Source organism: Oncorhynchus gorbuscha, linkage group LG05 (genome assembly GCF_021184085.1).
Source record: "Oncorhynchus gorbuscha isolate QuinsamMale2020 ecotype Even-year linkage group LG05, OgorEven_v1.0, whole genome shotgun sequence".
Lineage (NCBI taxonomy): Eukaryota > Metazoa > Chordata > Actinopteri > Salmoniformes > Salmonidae > Oncorhynchus > Oncorhynchus gorbuscha.
The window spans coordinates 75,581,802-75,593,872 of NC_060177.1; the positions used below are offsets into that span (position 1 = coordinate 75,581,802).

General features: G+C 39.4%; 1 protein-coding gene across 1 annotated transcript in view; it reads right to left on the bottom strand.

Annotated features, from left to right (window-relative positions):
- LOC124035256 (zinc finger matrin-type protein 4-like) overlaps positions 1-12,071 on the bottom strand; it is a 210,957-nt gene that overhangs the window by 172,912 nt on the left and 25,974 nt on the right. The window contains exon 2 of the mRNA XM_046348701.1: positions 518-619. Within this exon, the coding sequence (XP_046204657.1) occupies positions 518-619 (102 nt within the window). The remainder of the gene's footprint in view (positions 1-517; positions 620-12,071) is intronic.

Sequence of the window (12,071 nt, forward strand, 5' to 3'; positions counted from 1 at the left end):
CTATGATGAAAATTACAGGCCTCTCTCATATTTTTAAGTGGGAGAACTTGCACAATTGGTGGCTGACTAAATGCTTTTTTGCCCCACTGTATACACACACAGTACATACACACAGATTTGTACAGTTCTTTATAAAAACAAATGTAGGCTAGTTATTGGTTACATTTTATTTGTTCTGAAAGTGAGGCAGATATATAGCATTTTGCTGAATAGTTCCCGCCCATGCTGAAACATGAGGTAATTGTGGCGGATGAATGGCAAGAAAATGGATCTCAGGATCTCGTCATGGTAACTGTGCATTCTGTGCTAATTTGTGCACAAAATTAGAGAGAAATTAACTTTTTGTGCGTCTGAAAAATTTCTGGGATCTTTTATTTCAGCTCATGAAACATGGGACAACACTTCACATGTTGTGTTTATATTTAGTGTCATTTATTTAAACAATACAAGTTAATTTACCTACATTTCTGAATTGACATATAGCGTTTCTGAATTAAGCTCTTCAAGTATTCCGTACCTCGTAGTGGGCGATCCTCTGGGACTCGGAGATGAGCTGAGCGCTGCACACTTTGCAGTAGGTGTCTGTGAAAAGCCCTTGGTCCACTTCTGTAGACTTCATCTGGTGGGAGAGAGGAGAGACAAACAACTACATGAAATGTAACACTGGGTTGGGCATTTTTAAATTAGGAACTTTAAAATAGCACAGAATATAATAGGCTTGAATGGATCAAGTGCAATGAAGGGACATAATGGAGCAAGTAAATTATAATGTAATACTAAGATAGATAGTTGATCAGACCTGCTTCCATTAGAGAACTCACATTGCAAATTTGGGAGCACTCACATTCATCTCATCAATGTTGTGGAGCCTTCATTAGGCATGGCAGATGAGCAGAGAAGTCAAGCAGGTATAAACTATGGCAACACCTTAAGCATTAAAACTAGTAAATTAACTGATTATAATACCTGGTTACTTAAAAGGGGCAATCTGAAGCTATATATTTTTTTACTTCTAAATTAGTGATACATATCCATTGATTCTTGATGAAACGTATTCATAACCCTTGACTCATTCCACATTTTGTTGTGTTTCAGCCTAAATTCCAAATATATTCAATTTTTTCACCCATCTACACACAATAGCTGTAACGTCGTTCGTCTGTTGAATGAAGAGAGTCAGACCGAAATGCAGCGTGTAGGTTATTCATGACTTTAATGAAGGAATTGCGGTACATTAAATAACTGAAATACGAAAGCAACAAACGGAACGTGAAACCTATTACAGCCTATCTGGTGACTACAACACAGAGACAGGAACAAACACCCACAAATTACAACGCGAAAGTCAGGCTGTCTAAATACGGTTCTCAATCAGAGACAACGACAAGCACCTGACTCTGATTGAGAATCGCCCCAGGCAGCCAAGCCTAACTAGACACATCCCTAATCATACACAATCCCAATTACTACAAACCCCAATACGAAACACAACATATAAACCCATGTCACACCCTGGCTTACCCAAACATATACCAAAAACACAAAATACAATGACCAAGGCGTGACAATAGCCCATAATGACAAAGTGAAAACATGTTTTTGTACATTTGAGCAAATTTATAAATAATGAAACACCCTGAGTCAATACATTTTAGAATCACCTTTGGCAGCATCCTACAAAAACTCCTTAGTCCTTGCCGATGACAAGCATACCCATAACATGATGCAGCCACCAGCATGCTTGAACATATGAAGAGTGATACTCAGTGATGTGCTGTATTGGATTTGCCCCAAACATAAAGCTTTATATTCAGGACAAAGTAAATTTCTTTGCCACAATGTTTTTGCAGTTTTACTTTAGTGTCTTATTGCCAACAGGATGCATGTTTTAGAATATTTTTATTCTGTACAGGCTTCCTCCTTTAGATTAGTATTGTGGAGTAACTACAATGTTGTTGATCCAGTTCTCCTATCACAGCCATTACACTTTATAACTGATTTAAAGTCACCATTGGCATCATCCTTCCTCTCCAGCAACTGAGTTAGGAAGGATGCCTGCATCATTGTATTGACTGGGTGTATTGGTATACCATCCAAAGTGTAATTAATAACTTATTCATGCTCAAAGGGATATTCAATGTCTGCTTTTTTATTTTTACCCCATCTACCGACAGGTGCCCTTCTTTGCGAGTCATTGGAAAACCCCCCTGGTCTTTGTGGTTGAATCTGTGTTTTAAATGCACTGCTTGACTGAGGGACCTTACATATAATTTTATGTATTGATTAGGTATTGATGAGGTAGTCATTCAAAATCATGTTAAACATTATTACTGCACACAGAGTGAGTCTATGCAACGTATGATATGACTTGTTAAGCACATTTTTACTCCTGAATTTATTTAAGATTGCCATAAAAGGGTTGAATACTTTTAAAATGAAGATAACACTTTGACATTATGTGGTATTGTACATAGGCCAGTGACAGAACATCTCAATTTAATCCATTTTAAATTCAGACTAACATAGGGTTGCAAAGGGTCGGAAACTTTCCGGTAAATGGGAAGTTAAGCACGGGAATTTGGGGAATTTTGCTTAAATTCATTTTTAAAAAAAGCTTTTTTTTGTGGGATACACAAGGCAATTCTGGGTCTTGTGGCATATTTGGGTGAAACTATCCCCAATTCAATGGAATTGCAACCCTCTGCATGCACAGTACATTCTTCCACCACATGTACAGCTGATTCTCAAGATCTTGCACACTAATGAGATGCTTTTGAGCCCACACTACTACACTGTCTGAGCCAAGGACTACTGCTTTCTGGAAAGTTTTGATTACAATACTGGGTGGGGTGAATATATTTTACATGACATACATGATTTTTGTTGTTAACTAGTAAATAGTAGCCTACAGCAAAGTGTGTTTAAACTATTTCTAACTTATTAACAATTTCTGTTAGTTTTTACTACCATGTGGGTTTTAGCTAAGGTGAGCCTGCTAACTGAGGAGCGTTAATTCACCTGTTCCCATACATGTTTCATTTTTTGTTTTATCTTACAAAGGAGTTGTTTAATCTTAACTGCTTAACTCTTTATCTGTACATGAAATTGTATGTTTTTTTTTTACAAAACTATTTTTTTACAGGAAAATGCCACAGGTATTATCTGATGTGTGGAGACGTTTCACTGCAGCTAATGTAGAAGGAAAAGCTGTGTACATTTGCAAATACTGTGCCAAATCATATGTGAAGAATGCAACAAAGTCGCATAATTATCTGGCCAAGAACATAAAGTTCCCTCAGCGCTCACAACAAGCAACCTCTGACAAAAGTCCCTCTACTTCTATTTGAGGTGAAAATGATTAATCAAATACCGTATCGACAGCAACAGCTCATGGTCCTCCTGAAATCAGAAGTTTTTTTTGAGTCAATGGAGGAACGTAGTCAGAGAAATGCTGATTAATTTCTTGCTCGAGCTGTGTATGCAACTGATTCATCTCTGATGCTCACAGGCAATGTGTATTGGAAGAGATTTCTAAATGTTCTTCTCCTAGCATACACACCTCCATCCACTCATTTCCTTGATGCAGAGTTCAACAGAGTTCAAGTGAAGGTCAAGCAAATCACAGAGAAAGTAGCAATCTCTGATCGGTGGTCGAATGTTCGTGGACATGGAATTATTAACTTCTTGATGACAGGGGGCAGTATTTTCACGTCCGGATGAAATGCTTGCCCAAATTCAACTGCCTGCTACTCATCCCTAGAAGACAAGATATGCATATCATTAGTAGATCTGGATAGAAAACACTCTGAAGTTTCTAAACTGTTTGAATCATGTCTGAGTATAACAGAACTTATTTAGCAGGCGAAACCCCGAGGACAAACTATTCAGATTAATTTTTTGGGGTCACTCTCTTTTCAATGAGATTTCATTGGGAATCGAGATTTCTAAGGGACATTCTTGCAGTTTATATCGCTTCCACTGGATGTCAACAGTCTATAGAAATTGGTTGAGGTTTTTCCTTTGTGTAATGAAGATGAACGGCCATCTTGAACGAGGGTAACTTGAAGTGTACTGTTAGATAGAGGCGCGTGACCAGAAACCTAGCTACAGTTTGTTTTCCTCCTGTATTGAACACAGATCATCCCGTCTTCAATTTTATTGATTATTTATGTTACAAAATACCTAAAGTTGTATTACAAAAGTAGTTTGAAATGTTTTGGCAAAGTTTACAGGTAATTTTTGAGATATTTTGTAGTCACGTTGCGCAAGTTGGAACCGGTGTTTTTCTGGAACAAACGCGCCAAATAAATGGACATTTTGGATATATATATCGACGGAATTAATCAAACAAAATGACCATTTGTGATGTTTTTGGGACATATTGGAGTGCCAACATAAGAAGCTCGTCAAAGGTAAGGCATGAATTATATTTTTATTTCTGCGTTTTGTGTCGCGCCTGCAGGGTTGAAATATGCTTCTCTCTCTTTGTTTACTATGGTGCTATACTCTGATAATAGCATGTGTATATCATATCTCAAAATCATAAAACTCATGGGATATACAGGGTCAACATATATGATCACCACTTTTGATGTACAGTTACAAGATGACATGACGTCAAACCCAGGGTTGTTCTGAACCGAATGAGTCTATTTTTGTTTATTTTAAAAGAAAGATATGCTTCTTGACACACGCACCTGAATGCACTCATGCGTCCTTTCTACGCGTGCCAAAATTAGGATCTGTTTCCTTGAATTGCCTTGCGAAAGCCCAACACTGTAAGGTTGTATTTATAACTTCGCTATTTATGTTGGCAATAGAACAAGATTTCAAATCACTCCCACCTGACCCAGATTTATAATGGATTGTTTTTTAGATTGCGTAAACAACAACAGTAACTGTGTGATGGCGGGGTTGCAAGGTTGTGTTCCAAATGAAACAACTATGTGTGCTTGCTCTAGTACCTTATAGTTGAAGACTCTTCTTTGAGTCATATAAGTGTATTGAAATTGCTTAGGATCTATGCACACTTTGTAGAGGTGGGTGGCCACTTGGAGACACCAGTTAGTCCTCTCATATGTTGCACATACCCCACATTTTCCAGGAATAGTCATGTTACTAAATGTATTCAGAGTACCTTCTGATTCGTTATCAACAAATGCGGTAAAAAGTACAATAAATGTTAAAACGCACATAAAAATCAAGAGTAATGTTTGGATTTAGTCGTGTCAGGTGAACTGTTGTGTACTCAACTTTGGTCTCACTAGTTTCCCATTATTTACAAACTGATCCCTTTCAATTGCTACCATGGTTATGCATATGCTTTTAATATTTCTTCTGTAAGAAACATTTCAATTTAGCCCAATCCATATAGGCCAATTCCCACAAGTGTAAAAGGCTAAAAGGTAATATCACCACATACATAAATAATACAAGATGAATCCTAACATTAAAAAACATATCTTATGTATGTAATGTCTTCTTTATACAAAAGTTTGGACATATTCAGTTATTTGTCCCTTATTGGCATCTCCAAATCACTAGCCTTAAATAAAACAAATGGGCCCACATAACATTGGTATTGGAAAAGGATTTGGGTACGTATTGTCCTACAGGAAATAGCAGGTGAACAATCTAGCAAAACTTTTCTGCCTTAGGGTGGCCCATACATCGCTCCTTTTTCTCTTTCTATCCATGATTATGTGTAAATAAATCATGAGCCCATTGGATGGAGACAGATCCTCCAGATGATTTATTTGTGTAGCCTGCCCTGGAGTAACAGGTACTGCAGATGAATAAAATAAACAATAAGCAAGGTGAGGAGGAATGAGGAACGTGTTAGAGGATAAATGCAAAAAGCTATCTCAGTAAACTCCTCAATAATTTCTACTTTTACATATTTTAAGATTCACATTATTCAATTCACATTGATTTGCCTGGTTGTCATCACTGGACATTTTTGTTACCATTAAACTGTTATTTTATGTATTTTCATAACTTGCCGTATGAATAGTACAATAAAGTACAGATAGTTTGGTGAAGTGTGAATAGTGTGGTAGTGTAGGGATAGGCACTTGCCAGCGGATGTGTTTCAGAGCTGAAGGACAAGTTGAGGATGCAGGAAAAACAGGATATACACATAAGATCTTCAGGTAGTAACATCAAAAGAAAATGCCCAGCTCATCCTTCGGAGCATAAATCAATGTCACGCTGATAGGTTACTTAACTTCACTTGAGATACCTATAAAGCAAGCAATCAAGCAACTTTGAACCATACCAAACAAAAGTTCAGTCTAAGCTGTTCAAAGTTGAAGTGATCTGGAGTGAAGTTGGGTGGTTGGCCAAACAGTTCACGCCCTGCATTAGTGTCCTTTTCACATGATCATGGTGACCTCAGGAGTTCTCCAGGGGGTCCATTTATAAACCGTGCGTACTGTACAGACAAAACATACCCCAACAAACGTTGGCATTTCTAAAAACTGAACTTGGCATGAGAATGTCCTTACCTCCACGAAAACATTAGACCATGATTATGCACTTTTTCTAGTTTTTCTAGAATACTTCTAGTTGAAGTATTCTTTTGCAAGCAGGCAAGTAAGTATTTTTTGCAAATGGGGGATATATATTTTTTAAATCAAAATGATAAAATTTGCCGTGGCTCTTTCTTTTAGAAACTGTTGTGGCCTAATTCCAATAGTTCCAAATTATACCGGTGTTATTGTTGCCATAAATGGTGAATGGAAGGTGATTTCTAGGCGAAGTTATAATGCTTGTTCACGCACTCAGTTTTAGGATGGGTCTGATTTATAATGGAAAACACACATACTGTATATGTATGGCATGTAGTTTACAAATCTCAATATTTTTTGAGTTACGGATTCTTTTCAGAAATTGCAGGCCCTACAATTTGCCAAACTAGCCATTCAAAGTCAAACATAATGTCTTTTCAGAGATTTATTCTGCATAATAAGTCCTACCCTACAATCACATGACTTGAATAATAATTGATTGGATTTATATAGAGCTTTTCTACCAACTTAGGTACTCAAAATGCTTTACATAGTAAGGGGGAAACTCCAACACTGTAGCTGGGTGCGTAATTGGCGGCAGAGAAGTCAGGCGCAGGAGATCAGAACTGGGTAATATCCAGATATTTATTAAGCAAAACCAACAGCATCCAGAACAACAAGGTAAATAGGCACAAAAATAACCCGTTGTGTGCTCACGGGGAACGTGCACAAGCACTATAATAAACAAACCCATACAAAGCCTTTGGGGGAACAGAGGGTTAAATACACAACAAGTAAATGAGGGAATTGAAACCAGGTGTGTGGAAAAACAAGACAAAACAAATGGAAAATTAAAAGTGGATTGACGATGGCTAGAAGACCAGCGACGCCGAAAGCCACCCGAACAAGGAGAGGACCCGACTTTCGGCGGAAGTCGTGACAAACACCAATGTGTGTCACGCATGGCGACCATTTTTGTGCCAGAACGCTCACCTCATATCAGCTATCAGGTGGAGAAGTAAGGAGTGATATACTCCAATTAGGAATGAGGGGGATGATTAGGTGGCCATGATGGAATGGGGCAAGGTTGGGAATTTACCCATGACACCAGGGTTAACACTCCTACTCTTAAAATACATTTCATGGGATTTGTTATGAGCACAGAGAGTCAGGACATGCATTTAACGTCACATCCAAAATAATGCACACTCTGCAGGGCAAAGTCCCCTTCACTGCCCTGGTGCATTGGGATTTCTTTAGACCAGATGAAAGAGTGCCACCCACTGAACCTCCAACACCCCTAACCACAGCATCTGGTCTCCCATCCAGGGGCAGATCAGGACCGACCCGGTTTAGCTTCAGAGGCAAGCCAGCAGTGGGATGCAGGTTGGTATGCTGATGTTAACAAAGATATTTTGATTATCACTTTAAAATTACTTGGATAATTTCTTTGTCACTGTAAAATAACAGTGATAGAGAATATATATATATATATATATATATATATATATATATATATAATCTGAGTAACCTTTACTCTTCCATTTGAATTATCCCATTAATGCCAAGTACAGGATTATTTTGTTCCAGACTGCCTTTTCACCTTTTGGCATTTTATGTCGCTTGTTCTTTAAAATAATGTGACCTTGGCACTGAGTTCCAGCGGGCAGCACAACGCCTGTAAGCTGTTATCAGTGGAGAGAGGGAGGGAGGCTGGCATTCAGAGCTTCTGTGTAGAGGAGGGGAGGGGCCAAAGCACCAAACTGACAGGATGAAGATAAAACCCAGTGTCTGAATGCGGCAGCTCCAACCAACAAACTAATAGGGGAAGAGCAGAGGAGATTGAATAAATAAATCAGTGCAACCTCCGCTCAGGAGCCCACATCGACGTCAACATGTGCTGCCGAGTCACACTGGGCTGTCGTCTTGGTGCCACCCCCCCTGGCTGAGGAAAGGCCTGACGCTGCACTCATTCATTCACCAGCTACATAGGAAGAGAAAACACAACTGTCCTGAGCTAGCCAATCTCTGTCTGTCTCTACTTCGCTCTCCCTCCGTTTTCCCTGTTCTCTCTCTCGCTCTCTCATTCTATCCATATTCTCAAAGATCTCTCTGAACATACAGAAATTAGGCTTTACATTTCACAAGGAATACAATGCTTGGAAAGTCTCGGAAATGTGTATATAACAACTAGAGAGTGGAAATAGGTTAGGAAGATGGAATGGAACTTTTGTTGAACTGAATAATTGATTGAAAACGTGAGTCAACAGTTCCGTGTAAATCATTCAAGGTGTTCAGCACACTGCTCTAACTTGGTCATTAGTGGGTTTAGGAGAGAGTGGTACCTCTATAATTCATGACCAAAAAAGTTTGTGCATTTGTTCAAATCATTTAACTAATTTATCTTATATAACATTTTGAATGTAACTTGTTGTTGACTGACCCGGACCATCCATACATTTTTAACATGTTTTGAAATAGTTACATCTTCTGAAATTGTTTCATTAGTAAGAAATGCAAACATTTTATGAGCTCAAAAAGTAATCTTGTCACTGAATAACATTATTGAGTCTTGAGTACAGCATTGTTACAAAATAGCTAAAATGAAAAGACTAATGGAATACCAATTTATCTCCCCCCATTCAAAACGCTGCCTAAGAGCGTAAGAGCAGGTCAAGTGCTGCATTTCCTCTAATGGAGGAGAAAATATGAATATGCAGTCACATTACTGTCACATAAATCAATCCCATCCATTCCAAGAAACTCCTAACATTTCCTTCAGCAGACAAAGTTGAAGTCGGAAGTTTACATACACTTAGTTGGAGTCATTAAAACTCGTATTTCAACCACTCCACAAATATCTTGCTAACAAACTATAGTTTTGGCAAGTCGGTTAGGACATCTACTTTGTGCATGACACAAGTAGTTTTACTAAGATTTGTTAACAGATTATTTCACTTATAATTCAATGTATCACAATTCCAGTGGGTCAGAAGTTTACATACACTAAGTTGACTGTGCCTTTAAACAGCTTGGAAAATTCCTGAAAATGATGTCATGGCTTTCGAAGCTTCTGTAAGGCTAATTTACATAATTTGAGTCAATTGGAGGTGTACCTTTAGATCACATATGTCAGAGTCAAGGCCCGCGGGCCACATCCGGCCCGCGAGAAGGTTTTTTACGGCCCCTGGGATGATCTTGATTTGTTATTAGAACCGGCCCGCAGACCGCAGCAAGCCGGCAGCCCGCAGATCTTTTACACGCACCAATACTACATTTCCCACAATGCAACGGTGACGCACCGAGCAGTAGGCTGCTTCATTTCAATATTTATTGGCACAGCAGTTGTCAGCATCACAGTAAAATTAACTTTCAGATACCCATCAAAAATGGCAAAACGGAAGGTGGACACTGAGAACCGGGGGTTTCAAACAAGGTGGGAGTCGGAGTATTTGTTCACGGAGGTAGCTGGAAAACCTGTGTGTCTTCTGTGTGGAGAAAGTGTGGCGGTACTGAAAGAGTATAATCTGAGACGACATTATGAAACGAAACACGCGGACAAAAACAAGAATATGGACATGGAACAAAGGCTACAAAAGGCAGAGGAATTAAAACGAGGCCTCAAATCTCGACAGGCTCTGTTCAAAAAAGCCAAATCACAAGGCCAGGCTGCTGTCAAGGCCAGTTTTATTTTGGCAGAAGAGATCGCTAAATCAGCCCGGCCATTTACGGAGGGGGATTTCATCAAAAACTGCATGATTAAAGTTTGTGACGAAGTTTGCCCAGAAAAAGGCAACTCTTTTTAAATGTGAGTCTGAGCAGAAACACCATTGCCGAGAGAGTAGACCAGTTGTCCATCAATCTAAAAGAGCAGCTTGTGAAAAAGGGAAAAGATTTCATTGCATATTCCTTGGCTGTGGATGAGAGCACCGACATTTCTGACATTGCCCAGTTGTCAATTTTCATCCGCGGAGTGGACTCCAGCCTAAGCGTGACAGAGGAGTTTTTGGCTTTACGTCCTATGCATGGCACAACTACGGGGCATGATTTGTATGAAGAGGTGTGAAGATGTGTAAATGAGATGGAGCTGCCTTGGGAAAAACTTGTGGGTTTGACAACCGACGGAGCACCTGCGATGTGTGGACACAGGAGCGGACTGGTGGAAAGATACGGGAAAAGATGCAAGAGGAAAACGCGACAGGTGAGCTGACAGCTTATCATTGTATCATACACCAGGAAGCGTTGTGCGGTAAAGCCTTGAAAATGGAGCATGTAATGAGCATCATCACGCGCACAGTTAACTTTATCAGAGCCAAAGGTTTGAATCACCGCCAGTTCAAGGCATTTCTGACGGAGTTAGAAACGGAGCATGGTGATTTGCCTTATCACACAGAGGTGCGATGGCTAAGCCAGGGAAAGGTGCTTCAAAGATGTTTCGAGCTTCGTGAGGAGATTTGTCTGTTCTTGGACAGCAAAGGGAAAGACACAACACAACTCCGAGACGAAATGTTTCTGTGTGAAATGGCTTTTCTGTGTGACATTACGAGTCATCTGAATGCAATGAACTTGCAGCTGCAGGGTCGGGATCGTGTCATCTCTGATATGTACAGTACAGTGAAGGCATTTAAAACCAAACTGACTCTGTGGGAGACGCAGATGCGGAAAGAAAATTTGAGCCACTTTCCCAGCTGCCAGACCATGAAAGAGAAGCTCTCTACCAGTGCGTTCCCGAGCGCACAGTTGGCTGATAAAATAGGTATGCTTGCCGCTGACTTTCGACGCCGATTTGCTGACTTTGAAGCACAAAAAAGCAGGTTGGAACTGCTCGGTAACCCATTTGCTGTTGACGTGGAAAGCTCACCACCAAACCTCCAAATGGAGTTGATTGACCTCCAATGCAATGATGCACTGAGGGCAAAATATGCGGCAGTGGGTGCTGCGGAGTTCGCCCGTTTCCTCCCCGACACAATGCCCCAGCTGCGCATCCAGGCTGCTCAAACGTTGTCTATGTTTGGCAGCACATACCTGTGTGAACAACTGTTTTCTTTGATGAACTTGAACAAAACATCACACAGAAGTCGACTTACTGCTGAACACCTCCACTCAATTCTGAGGATTTCCTCAGCTCAGAGCCTTACCCCGAACATTGATGAACTTGTGGAAAAGATGGGACACCACCAAGTATCACCCTCAACCTCAAACAAGTGAACATTACTGTGCAATCACATATTTAGAGTTTTTACTCAGTTCAAGTTTAAAAGTTAAAGTTTAATATTTGTTTTCACTGCATGTTACTTCTCCTTAAACAAAGTGTTGTTTTTGATTAATAGATTTTTGCACTTTATTTTATTGTATTTCAATCCAATTATATTTTAAAAATATTTCAGTTGAGTGGATGATAGAAAATTGCTATTATTGTTTTTTTCTTTGAAGTAAATTTAGCCCACTTTTGCTAAAATAGAAAATATAGGCTACTGATGGTGCCTTGAATACCGGTTTCTTTCATTTAATGTTCATGTTATGGGGATTTTTATATAAAGGAAATTTGTCTTTTGTGTCTGT